Source organism: Chenopodium album, chromosome 11, assembly GCF_948465745.1.
Source record: "Chenopodium album chromosome 11, dcCheAlbu1.1, whole genome shotgun sequence".
NCBI classification, from domain to species: Eukaryota; Viridiplantae; Streptophyta; class Magnoliopsida; order Caryophyllales; family Amaranthaceae; genus Chenopodium; species Chenopodium album.
In genome coordinates, this window is record NC_137844.1 from 4,486,253 (window position 1) to 4,510,347 (window position 24,095).

The 24,095-nt window shown below is 34.6% G+C and overlaps 2 protein-coding genes across 3 annotated transcripts; both read left to right on the plus strand.

Moving 5' to 3' along the window:
* The first annotated feature begins 1,324 nt into the window (after nucleotides 1-1,324).
* LOC145567208 (DEAD-box ATP-dependent RNA helicase 20-like) lies at nucleotides 1,325-11,824 on the plus strand. 2 transcript variants are annotated; one of them, XM_081626453.1, is made up of 13 exons: nucleotides 1,327-1,807; nucleotides 2,723-2,841; nucleotides 3,418-3,536; nucleotides 5,475-5,543; nucleotides 5,669-6,348; nucleotides 6,445-6,624; nucleotides 6,708-6,869; nucleotides 6,967-7,121; nucleotides 8,915-9,007; nucleotides 9,118-9,203; nucleotides 9,295-9,521; nucleotides 10,238-10,471; nucleotides 11,309-11,824. In XM_081626453.1, the coding sequence occupies exons 1-13, from the start codon at nucleotides 1,516-1,518 to the stop codon at nucleotides 11,398-11,400; spliced, it is 2,508 nt and encodes an 835-aa protein (XP_081482579.1). In that variant the 5' UTR covers nucleotides 1,327-1,515; the 3' UTR covers nucleotides 11,401-11,824. The 2 variants fall into 2 exon arrangements, 1 of the variants encoding a protein (XP_081482579.1); XR_014095524.1 differs by lacking the exon at nucleotides 11,309-11,824 and having other exon boundaries at nucleotides 1,325-1,807; nucleotides 9,295-9,650; nucleotides 10,238-10,371.
* A 5,799-nt stretch (nucleotides 11,825-17,623) lies between these two features.
* LOC145566099 (uncharacterized) lies at nucleotides 17,624-21,413 on the plus strand. The gene is made up of 5 exons (XM_081625637.1): nucleotides 17,624-19,513; nucleotides 19,922-19,979; nucleotides 20,606-20,788; nucleotides 20,882-21,016; nucleotides 21,349-21,413. Exons 1-5 carry the CDS (start codon nucleotides 17,624-17,626, stop codon nucleotides 21,411-21,413), a joined length of 2,331 nt encoding a protein of 776 aa, XP_081481763.1.
* The last annotated feature ends 2,682 nt before the right edge of the window (nucleotides 21,414-24,095 follow it).

A 24,095-nucleotide genomic window follows, 5' to 3' on the forward strand; every position in this document is an offset into this window, starting at 1 on the left:
CAAATTCTTAGTTTAAAATAACACAATCTTCAAAAGATTTTAGAAGAGGAAAATTGTCAAACAAGACTTGACTCGCTTTCTTACCTCAAATTATAGAGGTTTGACATTGAAATCTTGCTAAGAAAATATTTGAAGATAAAGATAATTAATGTAAAAGTTTAATCAAATCAGACAATAAAATTAGATCATACCCTAAGATACGGCTCAAGATACCACAACATAAAACCTACAGATACGTCATGACATGTACTTGGACACAATGTATCCGGTTTGCTTGGAACAAAAACCTTGGCCCTCATAGTAGCAAATGGAAGTCATTATCCACCCCACCACCCCCTCCAATATTAAAGGACCAATATATCAAAATGATAATCACATAAAGTTTCAATTCTGACAATATACTTGTTATCTACCACAGTATGTGGACGATACACAAGCTGCTTTCTATCCTCTACTATAGTCTTTAAGTCATTCCATTTTTCCATATGTTCAAATTCATCCCACCTCTCTTAAAGTAATTAAAAAAAAAAAAAAAACCCCTTTTTATTTATAATTTGATTGGAGGGAGTCTTGGTTTATCTTCTTGAAAAACAATTAAGAGGCAAAACTGTAATATTTTAGGATAAAGCTTTATATGTTAGTTGCTATCGATTTTAGGGTAAAATTGTAAGAAACTTGAATTTTCTTTCTTGGTTGTGCCAAATGTTCAAAAAGGCAAGAAAAAGTGGACTTGGAATAACATGTAAGTGTAACCAAATGGTTAGGAAAGAATGACAAAATCATAATTAATCGGTAATCTACTCCTTACAAACAGCTATGTCAGGTCTCATATACAGAGTAAGTAGTAAGATTAGTAAGTAGTGACATGTATAATCCCCATCATCTATAAGTACTCCACTTCCGTGAAATCCAATTATATTAAATAAATCTCTTACTCTATTTATCTACTCTTTCAAACAAAAATAGGGACATGTATGTATAGTTCCCATTTCTCATTTTTCTTGATTTTTGTAGTTATAATAACCGTGTAAAATTAAATTTTGACTAATAAAGAGAGTAATACACTAATACATATATTTCATAATTGTAATCCTAATAAACATGAATTATATCATGAAGTTATTGAACTAAAATATGAGACATATTCCAAACTAGTAGATAGAATATTAGAACCTACCTTATTTTAATACAGTGGGACAAACTACACTCAAATAGAAGTTGAAAGACATGCCTTTTTTGAGAATTTCTCTCCTAATTGATGTCTAACGCATGACTTATATATGCATGTCTACATCCTAGGAACAATAATATATGTGGCCTCTAACACATTAAACTTTCCCCAACTTCCTCTACCACGTCCTCTCCCTTCTTCATCAATCATCATAAATTATTGCGTCTTTAATAATTTATTTACATCTCCACCAAGATTTTTTCTTTTATATAAGTCATATTACATATTATTTCTAGTGGAAATATACCTACTAGGAACAAAAAAGAACTATATAAATATATATAATGGAAAAAGAAGCATATTATGATGATGAAGTTGAAATACTAGAAATTCAGCCTTCATGTAACAAGGAGAGTAAGGTTGTGCCTGAGATTGTAGAGATTGAAGAGGAAAATGATGAATATAAAGGAGTAAATTGTGAAAGCAAAGTAAATAATAAGAATGAAGATGTTTATGTTGCAGTTGGTAAAGATGATGTACATGTACTTAAATGGGTTCTTGCTCATGCTGTTGTGCCGGGAGCTCGTGTTAATCTCATCCATGTGTCTCATCCAATTTCGTCCATTTCAACCCCCGGTAAGTTTTATATTCTCAGCTAGTTTTATTTATATGTTATATAATATGAGTAGGAGTGATTGACTTGCACGACTTGGTTTAGGCTAGTAGCATATTAAGCATTCCATGCATAACATAGGTTTCTAACCATAAAATTGGGGGATGTGATACTCACCTCTGAAGATGGCTCTGGACCACGCCAGGTTGTGCCTCGTGTCACACCCACGTGCTTTGGGGTTAGTTAGGCTCGGCCCACGAGTTTTGTATTGGGCCGAAGTTTTCAAAAAGTTGACCCGTGCACAGCCTAGACCCACGTGTCATCGTGCCGGGCTTGCGTGCCTAAGGAAAACTACATTGATGTTAGCATGCTTTGTCGTGCCGTGCCTTATCATGCTTCTCCCAAATACCTCTTTAATACTTGTATGAAGTATATAATGTATAAATAAGTCATCATTTTAGTGCATACGATGATCTTTATTTTTTTTTTGTTTTGATGTTTAGATCCTTTTCTTTGAGTTAGTGAAGAGGAGTGTTTAAACAGTTTGGATCATACTTTTAAGTCTTTTAGATATGATAAGTTTGCTTAACTATTAGATGTGGCATGTGGCGACTTTAATTTTGAGTTCTTTTCGTTAAAAAAGGTACGTACTACATAGATAGATATGTTACATGTCTTTTTAATTTTGCACTAACGATTGTAGAATTAACTCTAAATTTTTTGCTTTATAATTTGCAAAGATGATTTAAGAAAGTTTTTTTTAAAAAAAATTTGTTGTTATTTTAGATTAAGGAGGAAAAGAAATGGTAAAAAATAAAGAGGGATAATGATATATCATGTTGAGTGATCGAAGAAGATGTGGGAATATGTCAATTTGCGACAAATAAACAGCTGAATTGCGTCTAGCTAACTAGTTTTTGATACGATGCCGTTTTCAGTTGGAAGGTTGTGGATTGGACAATTGAGTCCCGAGCAAAGCAAGATCTTTGCAATTGAAGAGCACAACAAGAGGAAGAATTTATTGAACAAGTACATTCGCCTTTGTCTTGACAACAAGGTACATTTTACAAAATAAATTTATTAATTATGTAGCCACCAAAATTTTTGAATAATTCTTGTGTCGAAAAATTATAATAATAATAATTGTGAAAATTGAGGATAAGTAAGCGGAAATCATGTGATTTAATTTTGAATTACTTCGTATGTAGCAGTATTTGGTGGTGGGAGTAAACTAAATGATCATCGTAGGAGGTTCACGGTGGTGGAGGAACTGGATCAAAAAATTAAAGAAGGATCAATCTCAGGCAATAGAGATTCTACAAAGATCTTTCAGACGATTCATTTTTAAATTCTTAAATAAGTGGTTTAACTTGCATTATTCATGCAATTTTGTTATGTTTGGGTTTTAATCAATAAAAGTTTTATATGAATGATCTAATACTAAGATAAAGATAGGGTTGCAAGAGAAAATAATGACTTTTTGAATGTTTAATTATTGAGTATTCTATTTAGCTTGGCATATAAAGTGATATGTATATTGCTTGTAATTAAGTGTAATATTTTACTTATTTGAAAAATACATATAAAAATAAATACAAGAATTTCACATTCCAATGCTGTCATAACATTTCAGGTAAATGTGGATACCATACTTATTGAGTCAAGTGAAACAATAAAGGCAATTTTGGATCTTATTCCGGTTCTCAACATGACTTCTCTTTTTATGGGCACGAAACATCAAAACCTTGCAAGGTATTTTAATCATCGATGCACCAATCTCCTTGTATATGTCTTTCCTTATTACTACAAATTTAACCATTGACAAACTTTCTCATGACGTGTTAATAATAAATTAAACTTTTTACAGACGATTGATTAAAGGATCAAGTAAAGGAGCATTAATCCAAAAAAGCGCTCCGAATTACTGTAAAGTTTCCCTTATTTATATTGGAAAGAAAAACGTGGATAAACGAGGAAAGATACATCACATATCATCTTCCTTCGTAGCCTCAAATGACAAACAAACCAAAGTAACTCGACAAAAATATGAAGGGAGTCACAAGGAATGTACATGTTTGCCGGTTAAGTTCAGCTAAAAAGTTTTTGGCATCGCATGTATGAATAACATTCACTAGTCATTAGAATTACGAGTGATATTTTACTTGTTATGGATCTTATGATCATAATTTTTATCAGGTATATATGACGTTTTATTTTACTTTGTTTTGTTTGAAGTTCACTAACCCCGTGTTCCTTTTTTTTGTAAATGCATTTGGCCACAAAACATGTGTTATCTTATATTAAATTCTTTTATGTTGTTCGTAATCCATATTTGATAGTTTTATATTAACAACTTTTAAGCAGCTACTCCAAAATGTGAACCTAAACATATTGTTCAAACATGTAACAATTTAAAATTCAAAGATGTATGACCTCTAAAATAACTTAATTCAACTAAACACATTGTCTCTTTAAATGTAATGTATAACAAAGTAATCTTATCACAAGTTTTCAAAAAAAAAAAAAGAAGGTAATTTAATCACAATATAACTCAAAAACTTTTATTTTATTTAAGATTAAAGTTTGTATCATCCATGCGTAGATATTATATTAAGTGATTGACCTACAATGAAGAACACAACACAATGTAAAGCAAACTTTATTCAAATAATATCAAATAAGATAATCCTTCATAAGTGATTTAAATGCATTAATGCAACATTATTCAAAAATCAACGACTCACGCTTATAATTTAGAGCTTGTTCACTTCAGCTTAATTTCAGTCCAATTCAGCTCCAATCAGTTCATTCAGTTCAGTTGAGCTCCTAATTTCCTTCTCTCATAAAATATTCACTTCATTTCAATTCAGCTTAGTTCAGTAAATGTGAACCAAGTCGAGTTATGAGCTTATTTATTTTTTATATCTTCTAACACACAATTATGCACACAATACACTAGCCGTACCACAAAGTTACGACCCTGTGCCACGTGCCCAAGATTAAAAGTCTATATTCCCCACTTGGAAGTTGACAAAGTTACCAACTTAAAGATTGCAAATCAAATCTATACCTTCCATTTAAAATTCGGAGTTTATAACTTAGGGCCTGTTAACTTCAGCTTAATTTCAGTTCAGTGTAGCTTTTAATTTCCTTCTCTCGTAAATAATTCATTTCATCTCTATTCAGTTTAATTCAGCTCCAATAAGTTCTATTCAGTTCAGCTCAACTCAATTCAATAAATGTGAACAGACCTTTTAACCCTATTCAACGAAATAACTGATAAGTGTTAACTAAATGATATATGTTACAAACTTACCATCAATAAACTGTTACTCATCTATTAAAAAATGTCAACCGTTAATCAAAAGATAGTGTCGAACATGTCCTTTATCGACCCCGGACCAACTTAACCGACCTTTTGGGTCTTTTCCATATTGCATAAGATACGCACACTAAACCGCAATTCGCAAAATATCTGCAACCTCTTATCTTTTTATATTTTCTGCACCTATTTCGTCTTCCTACTTTCTCCTTTGTTCTATAGTAATATAGGGTTAAAACCCCCCTTTTCTAAGCAAAATTGCATTTGATTCCAAAAAAACCCAACACCAAATCAATTTCTGCATTCTATTTCCCTCTTTTTTTCTCATCTTCAATTTCCATAAACCCTAATTCAATTTCTATTCCCAGAAATATGAGTTACAACAGTCACTACGACAACCGCTACACCGACCCATCTTCTTACCGCGAACGCCGCAGGTAACTCTCAATCTCTCTCCTAGTTTCGATCAATCATATCAAGATCTCTGTAGTTTGTACTGTAATTTAGTGTTTGATTTTGTGAAATTTATGCCTTTTTGTTTATCAATTGAAATTGAATGCAGTGATTTTATAGGGCCTCCACCGGCCCATGTGGGTGGCCCGGTGGGCGGGGCCCAACCACCCTATGCACCACCACCGTATGTGGGTTCTGGGTCAAGCGGCCCAGCTCCCTACGCACCACCTTATGGTGGTTCTAGTGGACCCCATTTGCCGGGATCCGGGGGTTTAAATGGGTATCCCTCTTTTGAGCCTCCGGCTAGTCGGAACTTCGATGTTGGTCGTGATAGTAGAGGGCCAGCTCCTAGAGGTAGAGGTAGTGTTGGTGGGGGGAGTAGAAGTAGTGATTTAGGGGGTAGGAGAAGTGATTATCATCATTCTAATGGTGGTGATAGAGGGTTTGATTCACGAAGAGGCGGCGGTAGAGGAGGAGGTGGAGGAGGGAGAAGTTTCGATGGGAATCGAGGTGGCGGGAGAGGGTTTAGTAGTGGGGGTAGAGGAGGAGGGTTTGGTGGTGGGCGAGGCGGGGGGAGAGGTCGAGGTACTGATTTGGATTTCCTTTCACTTCCTAAACAAGAGTTTAGAAATATGGTTCCATTTAAGAAGGATTTCTATATTGAGAGTCCATCAGTGAGAGCTATGTCTGAGCAAGAGGTGATGGTGTATCGAGCTAAGCGTGATATTACTGTGGAAGGGTCTGATGTTCCTAGGCCTATTCGTTGGTTTCCTGAAGCTGGGTTCCCTGGTAAAAATCCTGTCTATATTGTGAACAAAATTTAATTCTTGTTTGTGTTGTGGTCATTGTTGGGTAATTCACAAATGTGTTTAATTTGCTGTGTAGGTTATTGTCTTGATGTCATTGCGAAATTGGGTTTTACTGAGCCTACACCAATTCAGTCTCAAGGATGGCCTATGGCTTTGAAAGGTAGAGACTTGATTGGCATTGCTGAGACTGGCTCTGGGAAGACTTTGGCTTATTTGATGCCTGCTCTTGTTCACGTTACTGCTCAGCCGAAACTGGGTCAGTATATATAGTCTATACAGGCTCTAAGATAGGTTATCTGTGCTTGCTTTAGATTTACTGATTTGTTTAGCATTCTCCAGAATATGGTGATGGACCAATTGTACTGGTATTAGCTCCCACTCGAGAATTGGCTGTGCAAATACAAGAGGAAGCTCTGAAATTTGGGTCTCGTGCTAATGTTAGGAGTACTTGCATTTATGGAGGGGCTCCCAAAGGACCACAAATCCGAGATCTTAAAAGAGGTAGACTTCTCTTCTGATAATATTTGTTGTCACATCTTGAATCCCCAGTAAACAGTGTGATGCAAAAGGTTGATGCATATGATTGCATCTTTGTCAGGTGTTGAGATCGTGATTGCTACACCTGGTCGATTGATAGATATGTTGGAAGCTCAACACACCAACTTGAAAAGAGTTACATATTTGGTGTTGGATGAGGCTGATCGTATGTTAGATATGGGGTTTGAGCCTCAGATCAGGAATATTGTGTCCCAGGTATGTTAGTTTATAAACTTTATTAGTCTGCCATTACTGGCCTCCTGTGAGTGCTGCTGTCCAATGTTGTAATACTAGGGAGTATCTTTTAATATCGTCACACTGCTTTTTCAGTAGCTATGCTGTGTAATTTTGTAAAGAAAAACCTTTTTAGGTCTGATACCCAAGACACTTTGACCTTTTTAGGTCTGTTGTCCAATGTGAATGGTAATATTTGTTTAGTAAAAGCTCTTTGAATTAGACTTTCTGTTATGCATTCTTTTGCTTTTTGTACAGTGCTACTGCCTATATGTCTGGTTACTTCCTTTCACATCACTTATTGGTGTCTGATACCCAAGACACTTTGACATGAGTATAGGCACACTTGACAATTCATGTCGTTTAGAAAGATGCAATATTTGTTTTTTCATTTAGTGGCTGAATCTAGACACATATATGCACAGACGATCCTTACCAGTAGGATCTCACCATTATCACCCCGAACCCCGATGTTTTCTTAAGAAGCTCACCCCTTACCCTGATGTTTTCTTAAGAAGCTCACCCCTTAGCATGGAAAGGTACATCACGGGCCGGGCTTGGCCTGGTCTATTTTAGTTCTAATAGGAAATCCCAACTAGGAGCACCATGAGAAACAAATCCCCACCACTCTTTTTTTTTTTTTTTTTTTTTGGGGGGGTCGGGGAGATAATGGGATGTATCTGCAGCTAGGTACACCATGAGAAGCAAATCCTCAAATTTTTTTTTTTTTTTTTTTTTTTTGGGGGGGGGGGGGGGGGGGGGAGGTAATGGGATTCACCAGTTTCTCTGCCCCAATTTTCTTGCAACACTTGATATTGACTGGTAGCAAGGCATGTATATTTTATCCTTAAGACGTGGCAAATGTTGAACCAATCTGGTTCCTTCGGATCATTTTCGTCGTCATACTTAAAGTCATTGTCTTTGATTTTGGTTAAATGGTTTCTTCTGATCACGAGTATGCTGTCCATTAGCATGCTACACTTATTAGTTATTACGTGACAAGTAGATTAGGCTGCAGTTTAGTTTGCCTCAAAGCGAAGAACTTTAATAACTCTCTGTTGAAGTTCTAATATTTCGTGACTGTGTGAGCTCTCTGTTACAGTTTTATTGCAAAATCCATACTTAGTATTTTTATAATCTAGTATAGATTAACTCCCGTGCGATGCACGGATATAATAAAAGAATTTATAATTGTGTAAACTTCAAATACATATCAGTCAAAATATGTAAAATCTTTGTATTACATACGATATTATTAACATAAACCAAACTATAAAAAGTAAAATAATACAAACAAAAAAAAATTCATGTCTACAATAAAATTTTGCAAACTTTGTAATTAGATGGAGTAATCACATATATAAAAGGTTGATATTTGTTTTCTATAAGATTTTTAAAAGAAAAAGTATTGAAAACTAAAAAGTTTAATGTACTGTATTAAATTACTTTGCAACCAATAGTTAGATTTTTTTTTTAAAAAAAAAAAAAACCTAAAACGAAAAAAAAGTTTAGGCGGGAAAAAAATGAATGAAAAGCTGACACGTGTACAATTTGAAAAAAGTAATGATGTTAGCGGTTGTTACTTTAGTAATATTTATAGATTACCAGATTTTCATAGTTATTTAAGCTGTAATGCAGCTGTTTATGCTGCAATTGCTGGGTATTCCTTGAAGTTGCTTGGTTTTTAAGAGTTTACGGAAGAGTTTTTAATACTTGCAATAATTATTGTTTCAAGCTGTAAGGTGCTTAATATTATATGCTTTTGCAACATGTAGATCCGGCCTGATAGACAGACTTTATATTGGAGCGCTACATGGCCGCGGGAGGTAGAAACCCTGGCAAGGCAATTCCTACGTAATGCTTACAAGGTCTGTTTTTAAATTACATCCCATTTTGTAAAATATTATAAAATTATATCTGAGCGTGTAAGTTTCTGGATATATGTTTTTGTGTATCATCTCGTTCATACTGTGGTCAGGTTGTTATCGGATCTCAAGATCTGAAGGCTAATCATTCTATCCGACAAGTTATTGAAGTCATGACTGATTTAGAGAAGTACAACAGGTTCAACAGCTTTTTGCAAATAACCCTATCAACTTAATATTTTATGGGTTTTTCTGCTTTTTCCCTCCTGACTCCCAACATTTTATTTCAGGTTAATTGCATTGCTTAAGGAAATTATGGATGGGAGCAAAATCCTTATATTTGTGGAAACGAAAAAAGGATGTGACCAGGTCACTAGACAGTTGAGAATGGATGGGTGGCCTGCTTTGGCCATCCATGGTGATAAAGACCAGTCTGAAAGGGATTGGGTCCTGTCAGAGTTTAAAAGTGGCAGAAGTCCTGTAATGACTGCTACTGATGTTGCTGCGCGTGGTCTTGGTAGGATGATTGAGTGCTAGGAGTCTTGATTGTTTCCTTCTTCTAGGTTCTAGCTATCGTTTTGAAAATTAAGGCTTGTTAGCCGGCTGCTATCCAGTTCCTGTCAAATATATGTGGTTTGGGTGGGAGGTAAGATTGCAATGCTGCTACTTGCAAGGGCTTGTTATTTGATTCTTGGTTGCTCTTCTGCCTTTTGACATGCAGTGCGGTTTTTTTTTGCTTTCAAAGGCAAGCGCTGTCAGATTTCAGTCTCAATAGAATCCCTTGGTTGGTGATGTTGGTCTTTGGTTAATTATCAGATGCGTCTTGGATTCAGACCGATATTTTAGTATGTATTTCAAATCTGGTATCGAGTTATATAGGAGGCCAACATTAGGGAGTTGTTATTCTATAGATGTGTCTGAGTTGGCTTTGGTCCTTTCACCAAGTGTCTAAGTAGCTTAGTTGTAGACATTGCCGCCCATCCACGGTTACAGAGCTGGTTGTCATGGCAGCCGGGTACAATGTGACAAGCTTATTCAGTTGAGGAGAGTGTTGAATCATTGATGCTGCTGCTCCTTATCCCTGTTAGGTAAAGGTGGGCACATTTTCATGATGAATGTGTTGTCATTAAATTTGATCCATGAGATCACGTAGGTGCAGGGATAAGGGGCATTTTTCTAGCCTTCTCATAATATTTTAATCTGACATTTGCTCTTTCTTTGCCTTGCTTGTAGATGTGAAGGACATAAAATGTGTGATAAATTATGATTTTCCAACAAGTCTTGAAGATTACATTCACAGGATAGGGAGAACTGGTCGTGCTGGGGCCAAGGGAATGGCCTACACATTTTTCACTCAATCAAATGCCAAGTTTACCAGGGAACTCATGAAGATCTTGAGAGAAGCAGGGCAGGCTGTTCCTCCAGCTTTGTCTGCAATGGCCCACTCAGGTGGCTCCAACTTTGGGGGTAATTTCATTTCTTTCTATCTTCATCTAATATTTTGAGGTGGCCTTCACTAAGCTATATGCCTCTCCTTTCAAGTATGTGAAAAATGATACAGTAATTTGAAACTGGATACATTAAGTATTCATAAAGCTTTAGCTTATTTGGTGGGAAATGGGCAGAAAAGAAAGGGAACCTAGTAAATAAATAACTTCCCTGAGTTTGGTATCATAATGGAATTAAGGAAAGAAAGGAAGTGTTGTGGAAGAATTACATTCTCACATTTTGAGAATTGATAGAAGCTACACCTGGGTTGTATGTAGATCTACATGCAAACCAGGTAAAACAACAATGTATTTTACTTATATCATGTTATATTGTGCTTTTATTATTCAATAATGTGTTTTTAAAATGTTATGTGTGCTTTTATAATAATGTTTATGTATTTTATGCTATTATTCGTTTTCGATTATTATCTATTTGATTTTATTTTTTATCAATGTGCTTCTATAAATCAATACGGAGTAATAATGCTATGTGCTTTTGTTCAAAATGTATGTGCTTGAAAAATGCTAAAACTACCTCGGTTGCATGTTCTAACTTGTGACTTGTTAACGGATGTGGCTGGAAGGAGAGTTAATATGAAGTAAATATGGAATAAATGTATTGCAGAGCATATTAGGCTACTTACTAAATTTAGTTAGTTAAAGTTATTTCCCTTACATTACTAGTAATGATAAGCCTAAGTAATCAAAAGAATCATTACTGTAAAGGATATGGCTGTCCATCCACCTTTGAAGATAATCAAGCTAGCAAAGGATTATGTAGCTAATGTATGCCTGTTGATAAATCATGTTTCAGGTGGCAATTTTCGCTCAAGGGGTCGTGGAGGTTTCGGTAACAGGTCACAGATTTCTGGATCAAATACTATTCCTGTTGGCAGAAGATGGTAGAGGAGCAAGTAAAATACGAGTAAGATTTTTTTGCCTAAATCATCGTACCTCACAAGTCAACTGCCCCTCAAATTTAGATCAACTTTCATCGGTTGGTTGAAGCACTGGATGAAGTTTGATTATCTTGGAGAGAGGATATACAATTTACAGACAATATGAGAGGTCCGGTACTCGTTTTTCAATTGGGTGGATGCCAATATGATGGACAGCACCTTCGGTGTGTATCATATACCCTAGTTAAAACACAAAATGATTGATGTATACTGATATCTATTCCATATATGTTTCTCCGGTTAGAAAGTTTTGGGTCATCCGGTGATGTAGAGGGTAGCTAGATACTTCAAATTGTTGTAGGAGCTTTATGTAATACGCGTACACTTGTTTATTTCACACTATCCAAGTGACTGGTTTTTTGCTGACTAAATGGGCTTGCTTCTGAACTCATAAGCTATCCTAACTGTGGTGACTGTAGTGCATTTCTTGGGGTAATAAGATTTGCTATAGCTGTTTGATGGTGTATCTGATGCACAATTTGTATTCTACGAAAAACATACCAACGCACCATTTTTTCCAGCTTATACTACTACTACTACTACTACGAATACGTGATAAACTTTACGCTGTGTCTGTTGCTGTTTGTACTTTGTAGGTAGACATTGATTGCCCATGATTTCTTTCTTGTATACTGAGAGTTGTCCCTCGGTCTCTTTTAGTTCATGTCTTTTCATTTTGTTTCTGTGCAGGAGCTTGATATAAATCTTGTGGTTAATGTTTTAACAAACATACATGTAAACTGAAAAGCAATATACAGTAATAATAAAGCATAAATGTGCGTAGCTAATGCTTGAACAAGGAAGCATGGCTTTCTAAAATTTTTCTGCTGAACGAACTGATAAATATGTGGTTAGTTCTATGTGGGCAATACGCAAATGATAAATAAAACGTTTGAACATTGTTATGGATGCCAATTACATTAATTAGTTAGTAATAATTTTGAGGTGGCAATTAAAACATGACATCGAATTTTGTTTATATAATTTGCTTTATATGTACTTAAAAAAAATCTGTTTTAGGTGGCCAAGCTTAGAATTTCCAAGTTTAGAATTTGTTATGCACACAATACACCCGGGTGTACTGTACATCTAACTAATCTAAGATTAGTTTTACTCTTCATTTGATGATTAAATAAAAAACAATCATCAAAATGAGAACAAATACTCATGAGTGTACGGTACAACCGGATATATATAACAACCTCTCGGCTAAGCTATTAGTATAAACTACTCCGTAGAAGATAGGAATGTATTATCCTGATCTCGAACTTGAATTGGTATTGTATGAGTTGACTTTAGTGAAAAAATGGGTGTTGACTTCTTGTGAGTCCCATAAATGGGTATCTAGTGAATAGAAGGGAATGCTGTTGAAAATAAATGCAGTACATGTTCATAAAGTTGAATATTCTTCCTATTAACATTTGAGTTTTGAGGCCACAATTTTATTTGTTGTCCCTTTCTTTTGAATATTTTCTTAATCGATTTTCCAGTTTAACAAAAATGAGTGCATGAAGTCATGAACCATGTCACCCAACTACCCAAGTGTCGTATGAAAAATGTACGATGCCTTCTTACTGTTGTACGAGTATTGACTTTTATTCTACTGAGTACTTAATTTATCAATAAGTTTACTTTAGGACGTAATGCTTTGTACAAGTTTTTAATTCTCTTGATATAGATTAGACTACCTAGTCTGGATTTGAAGGAGTCAATGTTTAGGGTGTTTCCCACTTGCGCGCTTTGGTTTCGTAATTTCGTTCTTCTGATTTCCACCTACATTTGTTCAATTGATGTCTTCAATCTTCATATGAATGATAATGCATCAGATTCGGATTGGATGCGGCTAAATCTAAAAATTTGAGTCCAAGCCCAATCAAACTCGTAATTTTAGGATCCGAATCCGATCCATTTATTCGAATCTCCGAATGATCCGAATGTTCTTTTCTTTATTTTTTATTTTTTTGGGTAATGTATGATATACCTATAATTGCTTATATTGTCCAAACTACGGAGTACCTTATAAAGTTATAATTTAACTTATGCGAAATAGCTTGACTAATGACAATAGTACCTTGCTAAGTTGCTAGTCTTGCTACAAGCTTACAATTATTTTAAGTACTCCATATATTACTTTATGGAGTAATATACTCAGTGCAATTATATTATATGCTTATATTTATTTCTTCAATCTCACTAATTGTTGGCCTGTTGCTCCCGTTTTAGGATCTGTTCACATTTACTGAACTGAGCTGAATTGAACTGATTGGAGCTGAACTGCACTGAATTGAACTGAATAGAGTTGAAATGAATATTTTATGAGAGAAGGAAATTAGGAGATGAACTGAACTGAACTGAATTGAACTGAAATTAAACTGAATTGAGGTGTAAAATTAACACTAATATTTAGTATTTTTTTTTAATTAAATACCCCATATTTAGTCAATGGTTTTAAGGTTTGTGATTTTGTGCAATTAAAAATTAGTTCCACCTAATTTTTGTGAGGTGTAAAATTAACACTAAGAAATGTCAAGGCACGTGATATATATGATGTCAAAGGTTACATTTATGGTTTAACAAAGTCAAGTCCACGCAAATTCATCATAATTTTGCAAAACTTTAAAGACAGTCATCCTTTTTCTTCGTTAAATTAAAGCTGTCATTTTCTCATAAACTAAGGTCTAACGTACGTCTAATTGAATTAGCTGTATTAATAATGCACTTTGTTGCTTTTGTTATTGGCGATCTATGTTTGAATTGTATTATACGTAGTAATTTCTAAGCAACAACTAACCCTTTTTCTTCTCTTTTTTTGCTTTTCGTGTTCCCATTCATCTTTTGGCTTCTTACAAACTTTTTTCCACGCTGAAAAGTTTATGAACTCGGTCATACCTGTGGGCTGTGGTTCTTCAATTCATTAGTTTTCGTTCTGCCATATTTTCGTCCCCTGTATATTGCTGAATTGAAACTATTTTGTTGAGTAAAATTAATTAGGAATTAGGATTATCATTGATGAATGAAATTGAATTTAACCGGTTAAATTAATCTTTTTGCTGAATATTGTGTGTTCGAAGTTAAAGAATACATCATGGCCTAGTCCATTCCATCGAGGTTGATTTGTTAAATTTCCACTTGATCAGATCAAGACATTGAGTGCCAAAATTTAACAAAAATGCCATGCCTTGATCTATTCACCTAATATCCACTTATTTTTGAAAAAAATAGTCAAATAAAAGTTCACAACTTAATTGGTTATAACTAGAGCTAATAAGAGCTAACCAAGCTCATTAATTTACAAATAAAACAAGGGTAATGTTATATGTAGTCCTAATGACTATATATAAGTATTAAATATACTCTTGAAATTGTATAAAAATAGGTATTTATGACAAAAAATGCGTAAATCAGTGTAATTGGTGATTATATTTTTATGATTTCTTAACTTTTTACGATTTTCAAGTGTAAATTTAATGCTTATATGTAACCGGCCCTAAAGGCTATGTATATCATTTTCCATAAAACAATTACTCTGTAAATTTTAATAAGTTTGATAAGTTCAGACTAAACTCAAAAAAGTTTAGACAAATTCTATTAACTCAAAATAAGTACAAATAAGTTTTGGTTGAGTTTAAATTAGATTTATATAGGCATACAGCAACTGTTAATATAACATTAAATAAAATAAGCTAACAACAAAAATATTATTTTTATGTTAAAATTAAAGTTTATTAATCATACCCTAATTCTGTATATATATAATAATCTATTGTCCTCTTATGCAAAATACCATGATATTTTAATATATTTAATACAATACCGTGATTGTTTAGAATTGTTACACCTTTAGAATGAACGAAATGAAAAAAATATAATTTTGTTGGCCAAGTTTGCTACTTAGAAGTGCCTCCTCAGTCCACGTATAGGTAGGTGCAACACTGCAAGTGTGCAACAAAATTTCATGCAATCCAATATTATTGCAACTAACGTAGGACCATAATATTTTAGAATTATGTGTATAAATGGATATGCATGTTCTTCTTCTTCTGTAAATAATATATGCCAAACTCTTTTTTTGTAGGATTGATTAGCCAGCTCAATCATGATTGATCGATCGGGATCCCCAAATTTTTGGTTTTTAGTTAAAATTACAAAGGATAGTACAATTTTGGACATTATATATTGAAGTACTTCATTAAGAAATTTATTTATTTTTTAGTTATTAAGATTAATATGACAGATTTTAAATTTTAACTTGATAAATTTAAAAAGTAAATTATTTTATGTTAAGTCGGATATGTAAAAACGCATTGTAGAACACTTTATATTACTTTAATAATAACCTGCCTTCTCAACAACGCATGTTTTTGTTTTAGAATGCATGTCTGAAAATAAATGATCAATCTTTTGATCATAGAATTATCGAATTACTTATTAAATCATGAATTTACATATATTTCTCTATATTAATTGAAATTTTATGTGAGATATTATAATAACAGTTGCTCGGTATTAAAAATTGTTTAAATTATTATGGAAAATAAGTGAACGAGATATAATAATATGTAATATTTTTAAATTGAGATAGTGATTTATTTTTGAAAATGTAGATTATAACATTAGCTTATATGAAGTGGTTTGTACTAAAGTAGACATGAGAAATTATCATTTTAAGATGAAAGGAGTAGATTATTTTCAAATTAGAAATTATAGTCGGCAATCTTGGCATTAGATTTTTCCCCCCTTTACTCTCATGCATAATGATTTTTTACCTATGAAAATGATTTTGCATGTAATCAAAATGATTTAGACATATTCTATTTGGAGACTCCGAAATTGCCGAGAAACAGCTCTAGATGATAAAAACATACATATTTGATCAATTTCTTGTCATTTAATGATGTTACGTCCAAAGCCAAATGTTGTTCATTATTATAGATTTATATATTATGAATATATAATGTATGTGATCAATCCAACGTTATTGACCACAAAAATTATAAAACCATTTATTTTTTAGGGTAGTTCAACTTCTAGCTATAATTGTAATAGAATAGACCTCAAATTGTAAGTAATTATAACATAATGAAAGAATCTAGCTTATCTTAACGTTTTCCCAATAATTATGAAATTAATGCAAGATATTAGGACTGTATATGTGACAGTAATATATTATACTAAAGCAAACTTCTTACTGTTTGGTGAAGTGATTATTGTATATTTTATGGAATACTATAATATCAATAAGGAAATCCAGTAAAATACTTCGTAAATCGTAATTAGAAAATTTCAGCTTTGATGCCCGTGGAGTTTGACATTATAAGAAAATGAATTATACTCAGTATATGGTTAATGTTTTATTCAACCTAATTTCTCTTTCTATAATATTACAACATGTATAAGCAACAATTAGTATGATCAATGTTTTATTCAACCTAATTTCTCTTTTTAAGCATCTATTTATAATCTTTAGAATTTATATATTGTCCCTTAAATTTTTTATAGTTTTTATTTATTTTTTAATCATAATTACTACTTTTCCTGTTCTTTTTTACTTGATCAATTATAACTTTTACACTATTCACCACGCACCCTTCCTTTAACCGTCTTTTGTGATTAATATCTAAGGAAAAACATATTCATGTGGAATGTTTTTAAAATTTGTATCAATAAATACTATCATAATATATAACTTTTATATACTACCTCCGATTTTTTTTTAGTTGCAACTTTGGGATATTATTTGTGAGATATAAAATATTTCAAAGTTGCAGCTTAAAAAAAAATCGAAGGTAGTATAATTTTTACTTATGGAGAATTAAAGTTATTAATCGTTAAAGTTTTGCGTGCATTGATAAGCATGATAAAAGAAACAAGCACAGTAAGTAAGAACGGAGGAAGTGTTATTTTAATTTTTTAAGAAATTATTATTATTATAATATTTGTAGTATAAAACATAGATACATGAGAGCAATATAAAATGGAAAAATCAATACTCATGTAGTCATGTGGACTATCAAGGGTCAAGAGTATCTACAACAAACATTATTATTTGAGTATTTCCAAATATTAATACGCAAAACACAAAAACATTCCTTCCAAAAATAAATAAAAAATAAAAAAAACTCTTCCACAGTCATCTTTCTCTCTCCTCCTCCTGAAACCCCCAAACAATAATGGCGGCTTCCACTCTCGACCGCGAGAAAACTCTCCAAGAACAACTCGCTCTTCCCATCCTTCTCACCGACCGCCTCATCAAATCCGTCGGCGAAGCCGAGTCTTCCCGCTCCGACTGCGTCGAACTCGCCCGTCAAGCCGACGAACTCTCCCACAAACTCCGTGCTGCCGTCCGATTAATCTCCTCTCCGTCGTCTTCTTCCTCTATTTACGACCGCCCTATCCGTCGCATCGCCGCTGATGTCACCAAGAATCTCGAAAGAGCGTTAACCCTAGTTCGCAAATGCAAGCATACTGGTCTTCTTCGCCATGTTTTCTTGACTATTACTTCCTCTACTGCTGATTTCAAGAAGGTTTCGAATCTTCTACAGTCTTCTATTGCGGATTTTGGTTGGTTGTTGTCGATTTACAGTGATGATGAAGGTGGTGCGAATCTTGCGATTCCTCCTATTGTGAGTAATGATCCGATTATTGCTTGGGTTTGGTCTTATATTGCGTCGTTGCAGGTTAATCGCCAGGTGAAGGATCGGATTGAATCGGCGAATAATCTGGCTTCGTTAGCAGTAGATAATCAGAGGTACAGGAAGTTGATTGTGGAGGAAGGAGCAGTTTCGCCATTGTTGAGATTATTGAAAGATGGTGGAGGTTCTCCGGATGGTCAGATTGCGGCCGCAACAGCGTTGTATATGTTGGTAGATGAGGTAGAGAGGACTAGGATTGTCGCTGCTGAAGGTGGGATACCGATAATGGTGCAAGTGTTTGCGGAATCGTGTATGAATGTGCAGATAGCGGTGGCGGAATTGGTGGCAAAAGTGGCGGAAATCGATTCGATTGCGAGGGAGGAGTTTGGGAAGGAGAATTTGCTGAAGCAGTTGATTTCTTGCTTGATCATGGACGTGGATATGGAGGAATACAAAAGGTATCATAGCGGAGGAGGTAAGAATAGTATTCATTCTATTGTTCAAAAGGAATTAGCTGCTAAGAATTATCCGAATTATAATAATCGTGTTCATAGTCATGGTAATGGTAGTAATAGTTATAGTTATAGTAAGGTGCATTCGTGTTCGTCGTTTGATTCGAGGGTTGGGGGGAGTAGTTATAATAGGAAGGAGAAGGAGAATGAGTCGCCTGAGGTTAAGCTTAAGCTTAAGATTATGTGTGCTTTGGCATTGTGGAGATTGTGTGAAGGTAGTGTCTTGAATAGTCAGAAGGTTGCTGAGCCTAAAGGGTTGTTTTGTTTGTCGAAAATTATTGAAACTGAGAAAGGGGAGTTGCAATACCATTGTTTGATGACCATTATGGAGGTTGCGAAAGTGGCTGAGGATAATGCCGACCTTAGGAAAGTGTCTTGGAAGCCGAGTTCTCCACCTGCTAAAGCAGTTTTGGAGCAGCTTCTTAGAGTGATTAAGGAGGAGAGTATCCCTGATATTAAAATTGCTGCTATCAGAGCAATTGGGTGTTTGGCGAGGATATTTTCTGCTAAGGAAACAGGGATTGTTAGCTCATTGGTTAGTCAGCTTGGGAATAAGGATGTTGATGTGGCCACTGAAGCTGCCATTGCATTGGCGAAATTTGCTTGCCCTGATAACCACAACTGTGTTGCGCACTCAAAAACAATAATTGAGTTCAATGGAGTTCCTCTATTGATGAAATTGTCGGCTGTTAGTGATCGCTCTAGGAAGCATGGACTTGTTTTGCTCTGCTACTTGTCCATGCATGTTGGGAATAGCAAGGAACTTGCTGAGGCTAGAGCTTTGAAAACGCTTGAGACTGCAGTTCGCTCTGGGATGGCTCAAAATGCTGAATTAAGAGATTTGTTTTCCCGAGCTGTACATCATCTCATGTTGTATCAAGATGGGAGTCATCCTCACCACCATTCATTTGCGATGGTATGATCATTGTGAAGGGCTAATGATTGACTCCTGCGTGCTTGTCATTGCTGGATTGAAGCCCTGACTTGTACATTGTATTTGTCAGAAACAAGAGGGTAAATTAATGTAGTATAAATTTGCTTGCTTAATCTTGTATGGCAACTTGTAGTGAGTTTGCAGTTTTGTGCTCTAAGGGTTGAAGCTTAATGCAGTTCTGCCTTTGACTTCAGAGATGTAAATGAGTTTTTTTGTTGTTAATAATACTATATTTACTTTTTAACACGAGTTATTTAAATTTTCAATCCAGAATTAGTACTCAAATATCTATTAACAGTTTCCTAGAGCTGATCAGTGATGTCTACGTTTCTTAGATTTCTAGATATCCTTTCTTTTCATTGTTTTTGAATTTTTATACACTTGCATTAGTCGTATATTGGAGTCTTAGATTTCATTTCCGAATTTGCTGCTCAAGGTTCTCTCCTTGGTACTGAATTGGCATTGTCTTGTAGAGTGTTTGTTTGGGTGTAAAACATTATTTCGGGGAATGATTTTCTCGTTTTCTTTATTTGGTTTGTTAAGGGGTGAGAATAGTTCTCCCTGTTCCCTAGGATGGAAAACATCTGCCTTGACCTCCCTTGCTCTCTCCTCTCATCCATCCTCTCCATTCAACTTTCAATTTTCTTTATTGTACAACTTTTGCAAGGAACCTGTCGAAAGAAAACTAGCTTGTAATATTGTATTCCCTTGATAAACTATATTTTATGGAAAATCATCTTTCATTGAACATGTATTCTGTAAACCAAACGGAGCCTTTGTGTAAATTCAAGTTCGTGATACTTGCATGCTTTGGCGTGTGCAGCGTGTTATATTAATCTTGCGAGTTGTTATTTGATCACCTCGCGGTGTGTGTTTCTGTTCCTGGCTATCTACTATCCTGTTTAATGGACAAATATTTGACATTGCTGTCCAACCCAATTGAAATGGGAACTTGGAAGGTAGGGAAGAAGGCTTTTTCAATATTTTTTGAGCAGGAACTTTGCAAAGCATCGTCAAGCATTTTGACACTTGCTATTTCCGTTGTCTGACTGACATAAAATATTCTCTTGCTAGACTCTTGGGAGGCTGTCTACACAAAGTTGAAGGAACCAGCTACGAATTCATCTGCCAAGTTTTCCCCACCCTTCATGTCCTTGTGCATTCTTTGTTCATTATTGAGAGATTGGCAATGTTGCAATCGATTCTGGACCCCTGTTCTCAGTTATAGATTGGTTGTTATATGTGACCAATCACGGAGTATTGGAATTGCTCTAAGCTTGATTCATTTTTTATTTTGTTTTTATGTTATCTTTGCCATGTTCATTGTTTTCTTTCACTTTTGAATCATAGATCTCATTGCAAAAGCTTTACACAATTTGGGAAAAGCTGATTGCAAAGTTGTTTCTTATCTGCACTACATGTTACTGACAGCAATATATATGCATGCAGACAAACCAGTGAGTTCAATTGATGCTGAATTGTTAGGTAAAGAGTCTAAAGACCATTTGTAAGGCTATCCTTAGTCTTTTGGTTACTTGTATCACCTTAGAATGAAAATCTGCTGCTTATGACTGATTGACTGTCCTGTACATTGTGTGTGTTTCACTGCTTTATTTATTGCATGATTTATTTCCTTTGTTTCTATATCTGATAATAAAATGTCAGCCCGTCATATAATTGCTTCCCTGTGCGAGAGCACCGTCATTGATCATAATTGTTCTGTACAGTTTTTAAAGTACTAGGTTTGTAATGTCCTCATTTCTCTGTCTCTCATCAGTATCTACCCTGCAAACACTATCACTTGTCTTTTCATGCAGGCTTGGATCCAACATTGAATGATGATACCTGCGATCTTCCAAGGCCGTTGGCTCAAAGTTTATGAGGTTTGCTTTGGTTCCTACTCTTTATCGTGCTTTTTATATCCTTAGATCTAAGATTTGGTGTTGAATGAAGGAGGCTGCGTTTCATTTTCAGCTTGCCACCTTAAATACATGAATATCTAAGCCAGTTTTGGATCTATGGCCATTTATGTTCATAATAAGGAGAATGGCTTGTCCATTCTTGAAATACGGCTCAATTGTAAGGAGTAGGACTATTCAACTAGTATTTAACTGTAGATAAAAAATGACTGACAGTTTAATAAGACAATTTATTTAACTTTTGTATTCCAAAGTTAAAATTTGCTTATGAATCTTGTACAGCTTTGTTGGGTATGAATAGAAGCAACCTTCACCAATAGGGATAATTCAGAGGATTTGGCATTGGATCTAAATGATGATATTTTTGAAAAGATACGTATCTTCTAATTAATTTTTATACATGATAGATGATGTGTCCTTTTACCCAAAAGAGCAAGAAATGAGTTTGCATGAGGCTGATATTTACAAACCTTAATTTTTAATTACACTTTCTAATTAAAACCAGGCTTTTAGAGTTTGCATTGTGCTTTAGTTTTTATTGATTACAACTTAACTATTCTACATATTTTTATTTTTATTTTCCTAGTTGCATACTCCGTATAAAACATACCTTTTTAGGTTTATTTATAAAGCTATATGAAGAATAAGGTAAAAAATATAAACTTTGGCATAATTTTCTTAAAGCATCTTTGCAATGGCTGTTTTTTTTTTTTTTTTTTCTTCTCTCTCTATATATGTTGTTTAAGTAACAGAGAGGGTGCTAATTATTTCTTGGCACAAGGAACTTTCTGCTAATCCCAATTAATGGACTATTACGCTTGATGTTTATGATTTGCGATAAAAGCAGTGTGAGGAGAAGTTTCTTGGTGAGACGCATCAATTCTTTATTTTTTGAAAGAGAAAGGCAGGGGCCTTGCATCCTCTTTGTTTTAAAGAAATCCGTGACCAAGTTGTTTTTGGCTATTTTCCGTTATTAAAACCATATCAGAGTTGCATTCTGAAGATGAAATCGATTTATGTCCCCTTCAATTTTTCATTCTATTTGGAATGCTGATGTGGGATGCTTTCTTGTTAGTTATACTTTGGTTTGCACTTCAGATGTGCATTAAACATCCAACTTGTTAATTTAGGGGTGGTTGTTGAGGACTTGAGGGTGCCTTTGGCTGGAAGCTACTCTAGGAAGTGGTGACAACTGTTAGCTAGACAGTAATATCTTAACTGCTGCTGGGTTATAGTGTAACATTATCTCATCCATTTCATTCCTATTGTGCAGAGTAAGATGGTAATTATTCCTTTTTCCATGTCAGCTTCGGATGGTAATTTTGCAGCTAATGCATGGCTAGTCGTACTCGTGCTTAAGATTTTATATTGTTTTCCCCAGATAATTGAATGTTACTCCCTTGCTTATCTAAACTGGTCGAGAAACTAGTTGAGGCTTTCATTTTCACTTGAATAATAGAGACTGCAATTTTGTGATTGTAATTTTAACAGACCGACAGGCCAGAGCATGTTACAATGACATATAAGCTGCAAGAGATCTGTAATTAAGTTGTAAATGAATTCTGAAGCAGGGTATAGTAAACATCCAAATGGCGTGATATCTTTATAAACATGCTGCATTATCTCGTATGATGGACATGGTAAGCTCTGCCTCTTTCACCCTAGGTAACTCACTACATCAGTTAGGTCCGACTCTTGTCTTTGGCATACCGCCATAACTCCAATGCTAACCCAACTTTTGAAACATTTCTTGGTACAGAAAAGCCGTTGCTGCCTAACTAACAGGGTTATAAGACGAGGCAATTGAAGGCAATCAATCATTCAGTGGAATGCAGCCACTAAAATATTTATTATTACATGCCATATTTGCTTGAGTCATCTTTAAATTTTGTACTACATTTTTTCTTGGGATCTTTTTCAAAGCCAGGCCAAATTCATAGCATCTTCTCTTTTTTTCCTTAAGTAACATAATGATGCTCTATGTATATTTGCTAGAAAAATGGTCCAGCAACTAGTTGAAAAGGCGGTACTAGGTTGGTGGGAGAGAGGGGTAGTCCAAGCTAGGTGCTACTTGGAATGTAGCCATCAGCAAATTTCATGGTAGACCCATGTAGTTAGTTTTGGTGAATGGTGAATATGACTTGAAGAACTGTTTGGCTTTATTATTATTTCAAGGCATTTTTATGGCAGTAACCTGAAGTTGAAACTTACTGCTCCATTTCAACTTCATTGGCAGAATCATGTGGTTAAGCTCTGTAAGGAAAGTTACAGTGCCTTTGTGTGGGGATAACTGAAAAGTGACCTCTGCTGTGTTTTCCTTATGGAGGCTGTGTCATACTGTCACATAGAATGACAATTTAATATTTAAAAAAAAAAAATTTCTGTCCTTTGTTTATTTGTTTTAATTAGGATAATCCAATATAAATTATGAATATGGAGTATTGAAATTATTGTTATGGGTACGAATATATGCTACTCGTACTTCTTTTGTTTTTAAATATCTTCACAATTTTCAATTTGGGAATTCCCCTACTTCCCTAAAGATGCTACATGAAGAAATTTTGGAAACGGAGGGAGTATTCTGTATATGGAGTATTCACGTCGAATCAACTAGAAATATAGAGATAACGCAGTCTTGACTATAT